Source organism: Falco biarmicus, chromosome 6 (assembly GCF_023638135.1).
Source record: "Falco biarmicus isolate bFalBia1 chromosome 6, bFalBia1.pri, whole genome shotgun sequence".
In the NCBI taxonomy this organism is placed as follows: domain Eukaryota; kingdom Metazoa; phylum Chordata; class Aves; order Falconiformes; family Falconidae; genus Falco; species Falco biarmicus.
The window spans coordinates 52,757,252-52,775,206 of NC_079293.1; the positions used below are offsets into that span (position 1 = coordinate 52,757,252).

At 39.9% G+C, this 17,955-nt stretch overlaps 1 protein-coding gene across 7 annotated transcripts in view; it reads left to right on the plus strand.

Moving 5' to 3' along the window:
* The window catches only part of MAP7 (microtubule associated protein 7), a 127,472-nt gene that overhangs the window by 6,113 nt on the left and 103,404 nt on the right, over window positions 1–17,955 (plus strand). For 5 of the 7 annotated variants that reach the window (XM_056343399.1, XM_056343400.1, XM_056343401.1 and 2 more), the window contains exon 2: window positions 7,700–7,842. The exons of 1 other annotated variant lie outside the window; for it this stretch is intronic. In XM_056343399.1, coding sequence (XP_056199374.1) covers window positions 7,700–7,842 — 143 coding nt within the window. Of the gene's footprint in view, window positions 1–7,695; window positions 7,843–17,955 lie in introns of all 7 variants that reach the window. One more of the 7 variants, XM_056343405.1, reaches the window with a different exon arrangement.

Genomic DNA, 17,955 nt, shown 5'->3' on the forward strand with positions numbered 1-17,955 from the left:
GATTGTTTTATTGGTGTGTATGTGTTCAAAGTGTTTGTGGATGATGAGACTCTTGCCTGCGTGTTCACGTGTCTTTTGCTGTGATGAGTGAGTTTGAGTCAGAACAGGGCAGGGCTCCCAGCCTTCTCCTTGTTTTTCCTATGTGTGGAAACACACACAGGTTCAGTTTTACTTGACAGAAGGGAAAATGGTGAACACTTACCTTCTATCTGGTCACTTCTGAGGAGCTCTTAACACCCCTTGGTCCAGTGTGCGGCACTGCGCATGTTAGAGGGACAGCCCAGAGTGGGAAGAGGTGATGTCCAAGCGAAGCCTCCTATCCCTGAGCACCTGTGCAGGGGCGCTTCCTGGTGGAGTTGCCTCCTGCTGCAGGGTCTTGCAGGCAGAGCGGCTGCTGGCACAGCTGCTTGTGATGCACCAGAACTGCTGTGGGAAGGGACAGGGTGGGGACTGGAGAACCAGGTCTCTCACATCATGCAAGAGGATTGTGGTGGCTGCTCTGGGCACCTATGGTTCTGTGGCTGAAGAATATGTTGTCTTACTTTTTGATCAAAGTAATAGCTAGAATATGCATAGTCTTTGCAGCACACGTGATGGGACCTGTAAACAGATGGGTAAGCTGAGGAGCCAAAGGAGTTAGGATAGTCCATAGGAAAATAAAGACATGCTGTCTGCTTTTCCTTTCCAGACCTAGCTTATTTAAAATTCATTGTATCTCAGGCAGATATGGATAATAATTCTGAATTCAATATATTGGAAAGGGCGATAGTGAGGTTAGAAACCAGAATAAAGGTATGTTTGCTCAAACTCCAGGAGGCAGAAGTGAAAAAAGCTGTACCTGCCTTTCTACTTTTGCTTTCTGAAGAATCTTAATAGTGCACTGCTATTCCCCTTTGTTTCCCCGGCACGTATGTAAGTGGATGTTTGCTTAGAAAGGCTGAATGGTTCTGCTCTTCCTTGAATTTTGAAGCATCTAATTCAATGGCTAAATGAAGAATAAGTTCATGAAACTACTGTGGTTTTATGGCTTCAAGTTTTACAAGCGAGTTGACTCATTGCTTATTTAAAGCTATTCAGAGCGCATCTATACTCTTGACAGCAGGATTCTCATTAGTCAAAAAGATGAAGGTCCCCCTTCTTATTCTCTAGCATTTTATACTCAGTCTTACTGATTAATGCAAGGGGCCTTTTTCCTTCCAGGAAGCTGGGAAGAAGAAATCAGTGATTATAGTTGATGTTTATACACTAAATACTGATGATGTTAAAAAAATTAATGTACTGCTGTAAAAATAATCTTCCGGTCCTTCATTATCATTTATATACAAGTGAGACCTCAGAGATATCTTTGAAGAGAAACTTAGAAATCTCTGTAAAGGCAAGGTTATTCTCTGTTGTGGTTTTTTTTATTTTATTTTATTTAGTGGTTTGGTTTTTTTTACAATAAGAGGTAGAAGGGAGAATACAAGAACAGCTATGGGAAAAAGTAGGTGTGCATGATGTTAAAGACAGTGGTTGGCTTAATGGAAGAAAGTATCTTTTCTGATATAGTGGCTGGTTTTGCTATTTGCTACTTAACTTTTTTTTTTTTCCCCCTAGAAACAGGGGGATGGGGGGGAATCCTGTCTGTCTTTTTAAGGCTATTTTGCTCTGTCCTAGATTTACATGGCATTGAAAAGAAGGTTTCCATTCCTTTGATGCTGAGTAAATAGCTGTCTTCTCACATGAGGAGGGAGGGGGAAAAAAAGCTCTACTTTCTCTGTTCTGTTGGCCTGATTTAAAACCTAGCGAAGTAGAGAGGAAATGCAAAGAGATGAGTCTCCTGAAGGACATTAGGGAGAAATGGAGTCTGGAGTTTAGTTAGTGTCCATATATTCCCACATTGTCCTGCGAGGAGTAGGGAGTTAGACTTGATGATCCTTATTGGTCCCTTCCAATTTGAGAGATTCTATGATCTAATGTTGTCTGTATGATGTATTTTTAAATGAGTTCTTAAAAAAAAGCTTTTGACATAGATGATTAATGTTGAAAATGTCCATATGAAATATGATTGTGTGTTTTGATGGGTAGGTACATTGACATTTTTTTTGTGGGGTTTTTTTTTTTGGTGGTTTGTTTTTGGTTTTTTTTTGTGGTTTTTTTTTTTTTTTTTTTGCAAAACAGGATGTGAGCTTTTAACTGTACCTTGATTTTCCTGATCTTTCTTCCCAAGAAACAAACATATGGAACCTTATTGTTTCATGCTGGGAAAACATGTCTATAAATGCAAAATGCCATATCCTTTCTTGTTACTACTATGTAAGATGCCTACCTTGTCCTGAACCTCTCAGTACTAAGAAAATCAGAAATAACAATGAAATATTGGCAACCTAGAAAGGAGCATACGTTAAAATAATATATTGACTTGGTCTGATTCTTGATATAACATGTACTTAAGTTGAGGGGAAACATTCCTTATATGTTAAAAGGCTTCAGTATCCAAGTAGCAGAAGTAGCACAATATTTATTTTGCTTTATAAATACTGTAACCCAGAGCTGTCTCAAATTTGTAATTTTTTTTTAGTTGGTTGGGTAGGTGGGGTTTTTTTTTGTTTGGTTGGTTTGGTTTTGGTTTTTTTTGTTTGTTTGTTTTTGTGGTGGTGGTAGTGGTGGTGTTCGGGTTTTTTTTGGTACCCTACAAGAAAATGGTCTTCATCTGTTAGCAGTTTTGGATAAACCTGAAGAACAGGATGAGAAAAGGATTGTGGATAATGCTGTAAAAGCATTAAAGCACACATGGCTTCTCAGTTTAGCTTGTGGTTTTCACAGTCCAAACATTTCTTTCCTCTATTGTTTCAGTAGTTGAATAGTTGCTGAGTAGCTCTTGTAACAGTAGGGTCATACAAAGTATTTTAAAAGACAAAAGAATAAGTGAGTTCTTCAAAAAGAATTCTGAAGGTTTTATTACATTTTATAACTTGAGAAACTGAGGCTAGAAGTTATAACTTACCTTAGGCTTCGGAGAGCTTAAGGTTGGAAAGAAGAGCACTGGTGAGCAGACTGTCCTGGCTTCTGAAATTGGCTTGATGCGTCTGTGCCTTGAACTCTTTTTTTTTTTCCCCCCCCCCCCCCCCCCCCCCCAATCATTCTGGCTGACAATGAGGAATGTTTGAAGGCTGGAGGATAACTAGTGGTCTAATCTATTGATGGTCATATCTGGGTTTCATATAATGGCAGATGGTATACTTTTGTGTGTGTTAAGACTGAGAGCTTGTAAGACCATGAAGCTTTGAGGGGTTGGGATTTTTTTTTTTATTTTTATGTTTTCTTTTTAGAGTTTTGGGGGTGGGTGGGAAGGTGGTGTTTGGGGGTTTTTTTTGGTGTGTGTGTGGCTGGAGAGGTTCCCCCATCAAATCCTGACTTCTTGGTTGCTTGCTCTTTAGGTATCGTGTTGTTTTAAAACAGTATTTTAACAGCTCTTTTCCTAAGAAAATGGTAGGAGAAAGACATGAAATCTGTGTAAAATGTAGCTTGATGAACACACAATGTGTGTTTCACGGAGTGGGAGGAAAAAGCTGTATATTGTTAGTCAGCAGTCTTATGAGTGCTTCTGTTTGCAGGGCTTTTTATAGTCAATTAGTCTATAAATTTCTTTTGCTTCTTTTGCAATACTATATGATCCTGCATTCAGTTGCCTTAATTTTTGGTAATGTAAGATAACACGGCCAACGATACAAGATGGCTTCCAGTCAGTATTACATCGTGTGTTATTTTCTTGAAATCATAAAGTCCTAGTTACCACAGCCTGCCAACTCCTGTGAAACGTACGAATTGTCTTGTCTTCGTAAGGTATTTCCTTTCTGTTAGTTAGCTAACTTGTGTTGAATACTGCCTTTTTTCTTCCTTCCCCACTGTGAAAGAGCAAAAAGGTTCACTTCAGTAAGCTCCGACTGGCAGAGTGCTTCACAAGGCTGTGGCTGTAGAACATGAACTTAATCATGTGCAACTCGTTATACTCAATCTCAGTAATGAGCTTCATGTAGTGTTTGGATAGTTTACAGGAACTGAAACAGTTCTGTGAATGAAAGAAGATAGCAAATCTAAACTTCAGCTGTTGGAAATTATCAGATTGCCTATAGTAGACTGTGCATAGGTATCATGGTGACTGGGTTCGACTTGCTTTTCAGTTCATGGATAGACATATCAAGCCTTAATACCTGATGTTAAAGCAGAAATATCAATTAGCGTGTTGTTATAAATATTTACATTTCCCAGATTACAATATAATTATATAATATTATCCTAATAGACTTTCTTCAAATTGATGTTTAAGACTTGCATTTCAGATAATGTATTGTACAGGTGATTGTACCTATGGAATCTAGTGGATGAAAGATGGTATCTTTAAGCTTAGTGGTTTAACTGATAACGAGTTTGAAAGTGTTGTAAAAAGGAAAAACCGATCCCCGCAAGATACACGGTTGCCCTCATTCCATCTCGAGAGAGTCTCACCCCATCAGTAAGAGCCCAGCTGTGATTGTATTGGTACACAGTATGACTAATGGTTGGGGGGGAGGAGGGGGGGGAATTAGTGACAGGGGCTATGTAACCAAATGGTTTGTTGTGTTTGGGTTTTTTTTTCTTTTTTGTTGGTTTTTTTTTGTTGTTTGGTTTTTGGTTTTTTTGGTGTTTTTTTTTTTTTTTTTTTTTTAAGAATTTAACAGCCTTGCTACTAAAATTATCCACCACTTTGTTCCTTCAAGGGAATGTTGCTTTCATCCCAGTTTTCATATAGCTGAGACACACAGCTAGGACAAGGCTGAAATAAGCAAAGCTTTCCTGTTAGGAATACCTCAGGAATTTATTTTTCTGCCCTAAACCAGCAGAGGGAGGGAGGGGATTTATCGGTATGGTCTGGTTTTATGCAGCGTTGGTACATTTTAATGCGTATTTAATGGTGTTATTAGGGAGGCATTTTTACAAAAACCCGAGTACCTGAAGTTATGTGGTATCTTCTGTTGTAATAGGTGTCTTTTATTTGTAACAAGTTGCAGGTGGCTGGAGTGCCATTTTATTAGGCATTTGGAAACATATTATGGGCTGGTATAGTTTCTAACCACAGAGGCCTCAAAATAAAACCATGCTGCATAAGCTGAATGTGCTGTTGGTCCTTTTTCTCTGTCGGAATTCACCTCTGCGTTAGTAAGTCAGCGGCAAGAAATACTCAACGCCTTAGTTGCCTGTGTGTCATAGACCAAATCCATCTTCGCCAGCTCCTGAAACATCAGGCTTAGTCATTACTACGTTTTGTACTCAGAGCAAGTCACTCTTACGGGTGCAGGAGATCTTGCAAGGACCAAGGAAGACATTCTCAGTCTTGTAGCTGTTCTCCATGACTCTTCAGATAATAGGGAAACGCTGACGCTGAAACAGTTATCATACATGTAAACCTGGAAGCCCCTCCACTCAGGTGTATTTTTGTGCTAGCTACTTCTTATATATTTTAAAATGCCTATTTAAGTAGTTTTGCAATCAAGGGTGATTGGTTGATTGAACATAATGTTTAAAAAGGCAGGAATCCTTTCTTGGTGACTTAAACGGTGATGGGGGAGGAGTGTTGTTTAACTAAGCTGCCATGTAAGTGTTTTCTGTTACTTTTGCTCTGTTGGCAACATTCTTGGGCATGTATGAATAGTATTTGTAGTACTAACTACTGTCCTCTTTTTGTGGCTATGTGCGTACTGTTATGTAGTATTTGTGGTAGGCATTAAGTGGATGGATTTGAGGAAAGGAGCTTTTTCTCTTGCAGGACAAGGTAGTAGCCTATATAAACCCCAGAAAGCAAACTTCTAAGCTAAAGAACAGCTTGTGTTAGAACTTCTTACTTTTTTTTTTTTTTTTTGCCACACCCTTTAGTACAAAGTGTCTTTAACTGTAGACAAATGTCATCATGCATAGCTTCCGTGTACGCCCAGAGAGTCCAAGGTGTAGCCAAGTGGCAGGATGTAGCCAGGAGGAAATAGGTACCAGAGGTGGGCTGGGGGCTTGGTTCAGAACTGGTAGCCCTGCAGGAAACTTCTGTATGGCGTGGGTGTTTTGTGTCTGTGCTGGAGGAGGAAGAACGGTCCAGCTGAGCCTTCAGCTGGTGCTGTTTTCTTCTCCATCCACTGGGCTCCTGGCTGGTGAGCCTGAGATGTGTGAGAACAGAGCTGTCCTGCCAGCTGAGCATGATCCAGGACTCCTCTGTGAAGAGCATCCCAGGTTACAGTGATACATACCATGTTGACTGTCATAAATTCTCACCCTTCTTCTTCAGTACTGTTACTCGTGCTGTTGAAGTGATCATATAGGTCTGTATAATCTTGTATTTTCAATATGAGCCACCTGCAGACTTGTCAATTAACTTATGTGCCATCTTGTGGTGGCTGCTGAGGTTACATTGAGATTGTCTTAAAAAAAATAAATCTCTAGTGGAGGAAAATCCTGTAACTTTAACACTATAGAGTGTTCCAGCTTGCAGCTTTTCTTAACTAGCTCACCATGAAATGATGAGTACACATTGAATTAGAGAGGTGGAAGTGAATGAAGATTAAGGTCTCTCTCTCTCTCTGGTATGTTGCATAGTGGCATTTGGAGCTGTGAAGGATGGAACATGCAGATTGCAAAATTTGTGAGCAAGTGCTCTGTCATAAACTGCTAAAGAAAATCCAGAATGCCAGCATATAAAGGGAATCCGACTAGTTAAAACCACCCAGGCTGTATTTTGTCCATTTTGCAAACTGTATGTTAATGTTTGATGCTGTATAAACTAATGGTGTGATACAGAATATTCACTCCAAAAGTCCTTTTGTTGTTCTGTGCTGTCTGGGCAAGCCAAAAATCCTGATTTTTGAGTTTTCACACATGGAGAAGAATGCTCCAACACCTGTCTGTAATTGTGGGCGTATGCATTCCTAATGCAAAAAGTATGCACTGCATAGGAAGGTGATTAAGTTAAGGGGTGTGTGGAGGGGGAGACACCCAACACATGCATCTATGGAAGAAGACTCATACTCATTGTTTTAGATTAGGCTAAAATTTCTAAACATGAATAAACAGAGCAGCTGGCAAAACGCAGGTTCGTGCCTGGAGCCTTCCAGGCTTCTTTTCACTCGGTGCTCATCTGCTTGTGCAAGCGCAGCTTTATCCTCCCACTGCCCTGCCAGGAGGAGGGAGCAGCCCCTGCTGCCGAGGTGCTCCCAGCTCCCCGCACGCGTGCAGGAGACATCGCTCCCAAGGCCGGCTCGCTGCAGCTGAGGAGACAACGCTCATAGACCCCTTTTGATTAGGATGTGTCAGTGTTGTCAGGGCAACTGTTAACAGTGGCGTATCATATTTTCTCCTCTTGTGTTGCGTGCTGAATATTTTAGTGTGCTGTAGCTGGAAGAGGATTGCAGGGAAAAAGGTGCTGCAGCAAGAAACCTGGAGCTGTGGGCTGGGATCTGATTGAACAGGTTAAGACAGTGACGGGCAGCATCCAAAACAATGTACCTTTAATTAGGGCTTTTCTTGAAGGTAGGGAAAGACTGCAAGCCTGTCGCTGCCGACTGGATGTTGGTATTTGTCAGCTGTTTGCATACTGCTTATCCATAGGGGATCTATTACAAGTGCTCAAATGAACAGGCAGTGTTGCAGCTAAGCAGGGACTGGAGTTTCTTACTTTTTTTTTTTTTTAATAAGCAAGAAGCAACAGCAACATGCCTGGTTCAACTACTGCCCTTCGACAAGAGAGACTGAGGAAAAGTGCCAGGCCAAATCCGCTGGGTTTATTTACCATCAATGAAGAGGATGAGCAGCAAAAGAACGGGAATTCCAAAAGACTGAAAGGTATGTCACGGTTCTGCAGTGCGATCAGGGCTGTGTGTGGAATATGCTGCACAGCAGGCATAACGTTTTATTAGCTCTTCTGTGGGCTGTAGAGACTGTGAGTGAGTGGTGCAGTCTGGCAATGCATATTGGCACCCACAAATGCACTGTGCATGATAGGTGCCTGTATTTAAATCCCCTGGATTGTTATGCAATCATCTGCTTTGGATATGAAGAAAAAAATACTTTTTAGTTATAAACCCCTCTTTTTCTGGTTAGGGATAAGGGTTCTGCATCAGAAATATATCAGAGAATTTCTGTGTGTTTTCTTTGATTTCTGTGCACAGTCTGGATAAATACCTGGGGTTTTTTTTGTTTGGTTGGTTGTTTTTTTTTGTTAAAGGTGATTGTAAGCTTGGAGAATACAGAATGCAATACCGCCTTGTTATAGAAGACAGCCTTGCCAAAGACAATGTAAAATTAGCTATACTTCTATTTGTGTGCATAAGGGGCAGAGTGCCTTTGGCAGAGTATAGAAAAATACATATTGTTCAAATATGCTGACTTTTTCTGACAAAAAAACCCCTAAACCAAGAAATTGTAATTGCTAAAGAAAAATATTTATGGTGTTTAACATAGGTGAGTGGTGGTGATGATGGAGGGATGCTGTTGGCCATTGATTTATAACAGAGATCTGTCAAGCCTGTGTAGTCACTGCTATCTTATATCGTGTCATTGATGTTTTCCACATGGATCATAGTGTTTAAATTCTGCTGGTCCGGCAGGGATCCTGCATCTTACAATTGTGACTGGAATATTAAGTTTGATCATTAGAATGTTTACCCTTTCTTGTGATCGAGTGATGTGAGCACTCCTTTTTGTGGTCTTATTTGAGGGTATAAAGATTGTAACAGGTTTTTTTGTTTATTTACAAAACGAATGTTAGTTTGTAGTCTTTTTTTGGTCTTATTTGGGGTGATAAAGATTGTAACAGGTTTTTTTGTTTGTTTACAAAACGAATGTTAGTTTGTAGTCTTTTTTTGGTCTTATTTGGGGTGATAAAGATTGTAACAGATTTTTTTTTGTTTGTTTACAAAACGAATGTTAGTTTGTAGTCTATTTTTGGTCTTATTTGGGGTGATAAAGATTGTAACAGATTTTTTTTGTTTGTTTACAAAACAAATGTTAGTTTGTAGCCTCAAGACACCTTTCAAGTTTCAGATGTTACCATTCTACCATGTAACAGGAGAGGCTAGCAAGCATTTAAATAGCAAATTTATGCTATGCATATTTATTAGCACTGATTCATTTACAGCTACCTGTTTTTTCTTGAAGGAGAAAGGTAGCTTGGTAGCTGTTAGAAACAAATTCAGAACGCAAGATTTTTTTGAGTTTGCAGCTTGTACTTTTTTTCTTCTTTCTTGAAGTGGCAAAGAACCTGACAGATTTGAGTGTTGTGCTAAAATTTATATTGCTTGTCACTGTTAAACATGCCTGATGTGTTAGGGTCTTGTGTACATAGTTACCTGCTCTTCTGTATATTTGAAATTGCCCATATAAAATGGGGTACAAACTTTAGTGTGAGGTTGAGTTTTTAATGTTTTAAGAAGCATATTACTTTCCTTTATCACCCACTGGATGACGTCCAAAGTCAACAGTCCACAAAGCTAAGAATTAATAATTTTCCTGGTTTTGTTCAATGGCACTGATAGTTTCCCAGGGTAAAAGTTCTTGTTGACTTAGCTAGTGTGTTCTACTTGCAGTAGTTATACAGATGTGCTTATCCTTTGACTCTTTTGTTATAACTGAGATTCCATTTTTGATTATTCCTTTTTTCTGTTGTTGCTGTGAAATGTCAGTGCACAAATGTGCACAGAAGCACAGACAGCAAACTTAGAAGTGCATCTGGTTTTAAACATACCTAGTGAAAAACAATGTAGGATGCTGTACCAGTTATTTTGGAAGCACACTCACTTGTTTTTCCTTTAATAAATACTTGAAATGGCTCACACTGTCTCTAGAACCCCATTTGCACACTGATACGTGTAGTTACTTACCCTCTGTACATTTGCATGCATTGTTAGTGGTTAGGTGAGTTTGAGCTGGAATGCCTGATCATGGAGAATGCATGTATTCAGGGTGGTGTTCTCCCTTCCCCGTTATCAAGAAAGGTCACTCCAGTGCAGCTCTGAGAGGAAGCAAGATGTGTGATGGACCCACGTGTGGCTTCCTTGAGTCTTAAGAGTCTGTTGCTCTGTTGCCACTTCAGTGTTTGCTTTGTCTTAGTTCTTTACCTGTCCTATTTGCTCAGCAAGCACCTGCAGCTGCTGAGAAGTTTCTTTTTTTCTTTTTCCCTCTCTAGCACATACTAAGTCAGTGTCATCTTCAAGGGAGGTGGGCTACCTGTCTTCATCTGCAGTTTCTGTAATCATGCTGGACCTGTGTTTGTACAGCAGTTCAAAACCCAGGAGGCCTTTAATGGATTTGATACTCCAGAGTAATAAAGCAGCTCATTCCTCCATTAAGGATATTTTGATATCATTACAAGTTTTAATATAATTGTTATTTTGCTAATTGAGGTCTTATAAGAATACTCAGACTTGATTAGAGTGTGTATAAGAGGTTGTTGGGTTTTTTGTCATCTGGGAAACAAATATTTATGTGGATCATAAAGTGGCTAACATCTGTGAGATTTTCTGTAAATTGATAACAGCCATTTCTTTTCTTGTCTTTGGCTGTCTGTATTGTAATCCGACAAGTCTGGTAGTCAGTGAGTTTGCTCTTCCAGTGTAAACAAATAATTAAATGAAAATGTTAAGGATTTTTTAATCTGCAGTTATTAAAAGCCTGCAGTAATCTTTGTAGCCACATGCTCCTGACAAAGTTCACATCAAAGGAAAGGAAGTATTCCCTGCTTTTTCACCTAATATTTCAACTTCCTTTCCTCCTCTTGTCTTTGGGACAAGGCCTGCAGTTTTGTTACGTGTCTGTATAGTACCCGCTATTGCAGGGTCTTGAGGTCCAGCTGTTCTGTAGTAGAACAGTGCAAATAAAAATTACTTTGAATTGCCTTTTTAAACTTTTATTGACTGCCTCTGTTGTCCTCTCCCGTTATAAAATACAAGAATTTTGCTACATTGTGCACTCTTCAAATACAACTTGTAGGGGTCAGCAGAAGCTTATTTTACACTTGAATTGTTTTAAGTCACCAGCTTTCCAGCAGTTCTGCAACTGTATCCATAAAGAAACCAGATGAAATAGGCACAGAATCATACACTTAGCCGCTTGAATATTCCCTTGAAGCTTGTGTTGTAAAACAAATACGGTTTCTGTTACTGAAGATAGTGAGTGAATGTGGTTCTTTATGTTAATCGAAGATATGTCCAGGTAGATTAGTATTTAACAAAAGGTATCCATCCTGTGTGTGTGACCTTTGGCCTCAGCCATTCTTCGAATGCAGGCACAGGCAATTCCAGTCACCTTAGTATTTCCCTCCTCTGCCCTGTTGATTTTGTGCACCTTGGATGTAGTCTTAATAACTCTTACTCAATTTTATGACATTTTTAAGTGATGCCCCCTCTCCTTCCACTTGGGGAGATGGGAGGGGAATACCTTCTCAGCCTGTTTATAATGTTGTGTTTCTAAAATTAACATTTGAAGAGCATAGAAAAGCAATTGTCATACTTCTGGATAATGAATTGAATAATTAATAACTGAAATAGCCACCTTATGATATTTATGGCAAATTAATGAAAAGAAGTCTTAACTAACCTAACAATGGAATCCCTCACCTGCCTGCTTATTTAAAACTGGTCAAGGAACGTACGTCTAATCTGCTCCATGAGTATTGCTGCTAATGCAAAGCTAGACATACATGCTTTAGGTCTCTGAACAGTAACACTGATTCTTTGTCATCCTGAAAATAAGAGAAGGGCTTTTTCCAGTCCTTTGGCACATGGCAGCAACGTCTGTCATTACCAGGAGATTTTGCTGCTGGTGCATGGATGGCAATGTTTTCTGTTATGCTCATTTCAGTGGTAAGATTTGTTCATCCAGAGAGATGTGGGAGATTTCTAACATGATTGTTTATGTTCTTAGTCTCAATGTTCTGCATGCATTAGGGAAATATATATTCCTTGTTAAACTCCGATTGGCTAAATTTTAATTCAGTTGTTCTTTTGTTGCTGTGTGTCTACACCCAAACACAAACTTAAGATACCCAAAAGAAAAGGGAATTTGGCATCTTCAAGGGCATTAAACTGATAGTCCTGGAAACTGAAACTGTATACTTACAAAACAGGTACTGCATGGGGTGTGGAAGTGTAATCTTATCCCACGCTGTGGAGTCTGTGCCTCAGGCTGGATGCAGAATGACATCTTGGTCTCTGGCTTCCACCACGCTTTAAACCAGCAAAACTGCCTGGGATGGTGGTTCTCTCAATGGGGCCTCTTGACGCTAGTCAATAGGCTGACCTCCAGTTTGTTTTGGGCAGAATGGTTAAATGCTGGTGAACTGGCTCAGCAAAATCAGGTCTTGGAGGTTTTCATGACAGTTGGTAGCCTTATCTTGCCCATCTGCATTTGAGGCAAAGTTGGGGGAAGGAGTGGGTGGAAGGAAGGAAAGGTACCAATTCTCATTACAATACTGGTTGCGTAAGGGGGCTGGACGGAGAACCTGGACATGTGGTTTGTCATCCTGCACCTTCCAGTGAGTTATGCTAATGTTTCTCTGAACTTCCTCCTTCTTTCTGCTAGCCATGGTCAGAAGAAGATGGGTCCAAAAATATCTGTGATTTTCCTGGAAATTTATTTTAGAATAATTCTCCAAGTATCTGGGAGGTACGTCCTTAAAAAACCTCTGTATTCATTATCTAATTTGCAGCTGCTGAGGATGCAAGAGGAACTTATGTTTGGGGATTTTTTTTTTCAGGAAGCAACTAAAAAGCTGTCTCCTTTGTAGTATTTCACCATTCATACTTGTAGGTGCTGGGTACCATAAAATAACTTATTTGTAATAAAGACAGAGATATCCTCACATAAAGTAATTTATTTGCAGTAAAGCAAAGAGATTGTACTGGAATCAGGGAATATGTCTTCAGACCAGTAGAGCAAATCTGATTTGTTCAGTCCCTCTGGCTTTCAGAGTGAAAGTCCCAGGTCTGAGGACTTGGCTTTGTTGTAACACAGTCTGTTTATCAAAGTGTGTGCTGGGATTACTGAGAGCTTATCTATGCTGGGTAAGAGTCATCTTACACTTGTTGATCAGCTCTGTGAGAAGAGGCTTCCACTGCTGATTCTGGAGGATTTTATTCATGTATTTTGTCAACTGTTTTTGTAGGGGGGAAACAGCCCATGATCTGTTCATGTGCTCAGGGAGCATACTTGACATTACGTGGATGGCAGAAGTTCAAAACAGTACCACATCGATAGTGTGAAGGATAGCTGTTAAGAGGAATTCAGGTTAACTTGGCGTGTGAATTGAGGATAATCCTAATCAGGGAAAGATTGAATTTTACAAAGTAACTTTTGTAAGTAAACAGGGTTATTTCAACCGAGATGTAAATGATAACATGGTATTCATCAGAGCTGTTCATGTGAGAACAGGGTGCAGTATTTGGTTACTGTACTTGCAGGACAGAATGCTTGTTGAAGTTGCAAAAAGATGGGAGTTCAATTTAATTTAGACAACTCTCAAGAAAGATTTATATAATAAGAAACACCACTCATGAAAGATTGATAGCAAGCAGTGGTTATTATTCATTGTTACCACTATAAAAGTAGTGGCTTTAAAAACCTTGAATTTGGAATACAATTCCAACTGTGAGGAAAATATGTGTAAAAGGGGAATGTAGGTTTACGGTTATTTCTTCTGGGAGAGAGAGAGGAACCTGGAAAGTGGTAGATCTGTCCAAGGATCTTGAAGTTCTCTGAGGTCTTGCTGCATTCTTCTTTTTTTTTTTTTTCTGAAAATATGCAAATAATACCCTTTCATGGGGCTTATACAGTAACTTGCCATTGGAATAACATGATAGCAAGGAGAAATTGACCTATCTGTACCATATTACACATGCCTGGGTAGTACTATGGTTTTTATTTTGCACTGAAAAAACCAGAGAATAGCTAAGCATGCATTTTTTTAAAGAAATATGTTGCAGTCAGATCCCCTGATGTTTTTGTGATTGTAGTATTGTCAAGAGTCTTGACCCTCTTGCTGCTGTTTGCAAGCTTGCTCAGAAACTGCTCTGTCCGTTTACTCCTTCAAAGTTGCCTTTGTATCCAGGTACATAGAAGTCTGGCTTTATTTTTAAGAGAAAACCTTTCGCTTGTCATATTGAACTCCAGAGAAATTAGTGAGTACTGGCTTAGTGTTGCTTCTGGCCATGCGCAAGTAAGTGATGATGGAACTCTACTCATTGCTGGGCTCAGCTGAATCGGTGGGAGTACATAATTTTTCTTCCTGCACAAACTCACATGTGTACATTCGTTGCTTACTCAGCTACCCACAGGGTACTTTTTGTGCCCCCCCGGCCCCCTGCTACTTTAAATTCAATCTCTACTTTTCAACTGGATAACTTGTTTTTCTGGTATTTGAGTATTAAGAGTTCTAAGTGAAAGCATCTCAAAATAGTTTTGTATTATCAGAATTCTCTTCAGAAGTTATTTGTGTGTGTGTTGTTGGTTTTGGGTATTTGGTTGTTGGGGTTTTTTTTAAGCCATGTTAAGGAACTATTTAACCCAGTCTAACCAACCTCAGGCCACAACAGTAATGTCCCAGGACAACAAACGCCACAATGATTGATGCAATTTTCTCTGTTCTAATGAACTACCTTCATTCACTAAAGGCACATCTCACAGTGCGCTGTTTTTGTTTTTAGCCAAGTACTACTTGAAACTCATACATAGGAGTCTCACCTGCATTGAGTTGAAGCATGGTATGAGTAGATGCTAATGTCTGTGGGTCAGATCTGTATAATGAAGGTGAGGGAGGGTATGGGCACTGTTTAATAAACAAATAAAAATACAGATGAAGCATCAGAAACGAAATTAGGGAGTACTGTAAAACCTGGGCTTTCACATCTTGCTGCTTGAGGCAAAATATTTTTCTCTTTCAGTGGAGTGGAATCACATTTACCAAATTCTACACAAACCTCCCATTTCATTGATTTATAGGTTTGCCTATGACAGCCACTGAACAGGCGAATTGTCCCAAGCTCCATCTCAGTGATCTGTATGTATAGATGTTCCTTTTATGCTAGCAGTTTCAGAGAAGCACTTGAATGTTAGCTACACTTTCTCTTTTAAATTATTAACTTGCTGATAATGGCTGGAATAAACAGTTCAGTAGGCAGGTCACTGCAGCTTAACCTGGATGCAGGTTTCTCTAGGAAGTAGAATGTGTGTCCCTGTACTAAAGGTGGAGACAAGGTGTTTGTGGCAGGCTGTGCTAGTGGAAAGCTGAACTGCTCTGTCAATACTGACACACGCCTGTAGCTGCCCTGTGTGTGTGTGTTGAATTATTTTGAACAAGAATAATACTTTCTGTAGCTTCAATGGGATGATGGTACAAATTCTTTCTGCGTAATTGTTTGCCGGATTAAAAGTCCGTTGGAGTTTTTGTTCCCTTTTATTAATGCTGGTCAAATAGATTATCTTCTTGTTGTTTCATATCTGTTGAAGCCTAGTTTTGCTCTTTAGCTCTGTAGAGGAAACACAATTTTTGTCAGGGATTAGCTATGCTTCTATACGTTTGAGTTCATGTCAAATTTATGGAGTTTACCTGTGCAGACGTCAACAAGAGGAAACTGGGTTTGGAATCAAGAGTTACAGTAAATTAAGCACAGCTATCTGCTGAGACTGGTGGAAAGCAAAATGTGGGAAGTAGCAGAGATTCCAAATCATAGAAATCTTCCAGTTGATGCCCTTCACTTAGGAATAAAAATTTAGTTAGCTGAAGCACTCTTCCTTTTCTGGTACTAGTGTCTATGCAGCTGGCTTCAGGGAAAGCAGGGGTTTCCTGTTAGAAGTCATAGTTGTGGATTTACAATTGTTCCTTAATCTCAGCCAGTGGTTTTCAGTAGAGTGTATTGGAGGCTGGATTTAAAATCAGCTTGGAAGAGGAGGCAAAGACTCAGTTTTCTTAGGAGCTGAGTTACCCCAAAACCTCATCAACCCAGGAGAAACACTCAAGGTACTGGAAGTCCCAGAAGGGACTCGTACTTACATATGGAATTTGTAGTTTGGTTGCTGGCCACCCGCTTTTCAGTCTTCGTTTCTGTTGTTTAATACCATGACAGTCTGAACCTCCAGCCATGCCTACTAATTGGCCTAGTCCTTTACATGGATGTTGATTTATTATTTTTTTTTTCACAGCCAGCTTTCTTCTGCGTCTTCCTCTTACATCTGAAGCAAATGTAGAAACAACCATCCTTCCACAATCTGACATGCCAGGCACAATTGCTCACAGATCTTTTCTGTGATCTACTGCTGATTTTTTTTTTTTGTTTTGCATTGAAGGGTTGTGGAAAGAGGATGGTGCCACTGCACACCCCTGCAGCTAGGAAATACTCCAACTGGTGGAGTTATATCTTCAGAAGAGCCTTGCTGCAGCCTAGTGCCATAGCCACCTCCTATGGCATGCTATGCTGTACTAGAAATGTGCTTTCTTTCCTTGTGAGGAATGGGGATGCCTCCTGAAGGTTCTGAGGATAATGGATGTCACAGAAAACATTAAGAAGAATTTTTATTGTCTGTGTGCTGGGAGACAATGAGGAAAAGGAGTGAGGAAGTAACGTATGTTTTCAAAAATATTTCTGCAGGATGCCTGAACTCTAATTTAATTGATGGGAATATGATCATAGTGCTGATGTCTGGGCAGAGACAATCTGACTAGTTGAAAGTCCAGTGAAAGATCCTGGACCTAAAATCTCGTAACGTTGTAAGACATACTGTTAAGTGTGCCGAAGTGGCTAGGTTTTTCCATTCTTGAATTCCAGATCTTTCAGCTTTATTTTAAATTCCTGCACAGGCAAGGTTTATTATAGAAATGCTGACTGAACTTGATGCACACTGTTGTATCTTAGTGTACAAAGCTATCTTGTTTCTCAATTCTGCTTCAGAGAGCTTTTCAGAAGGCTGTTTTGGAAATGCAGGTTTATCCAGTTACCCGCCCTTGACATGAGAAGTCATCCTTTTATGCAGCCAATTCTAGCTTTGTTTTTTTCCTTTTTCAGAGTTTGTTTCCTCATTGCCTGCATGCTGACTAATGCACTGCTGAAAGTTACAGTACTAAATTTCAGCTTGTATACTAAGACACCATGAATGACATCAAATGTGTCTGAGCTGTTTTTGAAGACACAGAGGTGTCATGTCAGTGGAGTTTGCACTTGTGAGTGCACTCACCTCTCTGAGAGCAGCAGTGGCAGTATGGCGGAAAACAAACTGCTGAACCTTCATGCCTGCCATTCCTTCTTATTTTTAACAGCTGTTTCATTGAGGAATGTGCTCCCCATCTTGGACATGCAATCCACGCAAACTCTAGTCAATGTTACTTTCACATTTTGTGTGTGTACCCTTTCACTAGAAAAATCAAAACATGTTTACCTCACTCTTATTCCCTGCAACAAAGGAAGAAAAAGTAGTTTGTGTTTAAAAAAACCCATCCAAACAAAAAAGCCCACAACCTTCTCCAGCCATCTAGCTATGTTAAAGTGCTGTGTTTAGTTGCAGTCTGCAGTTACTGCAAAATATGAGGGTAAAGAAAAAGCAGATGGCAGTCGCCATCTGTAAACCAGAAAAGGACAGCAACCACCAGCTGCTGAATGAGGTATTGGCAATAAACCCAGGCTGCAGACCAAGCAGCTTGTGCTTGTCATTGTGCCTGGGTTATCAGCGTTTTGGTATGTTCTTACACTTCCAATCTGTCTTTTCTGAAATACTTCAGAGTGTATTTATTTATTTTTGTGCCAGGATTTTTCTTCACCAGGTTATTCTCAAGTTTAAGAAACACAGCTGTCAGATAGTTTGCATTCAGGGAGTCACTGTGAGCCTCGCTGTCCGTGTGAGTTACCTGGATTGCTACTGTAAACGACATCTCAGATGCTCAGTGTCACTGAAGACTGGATGCAGAGTAGCTTT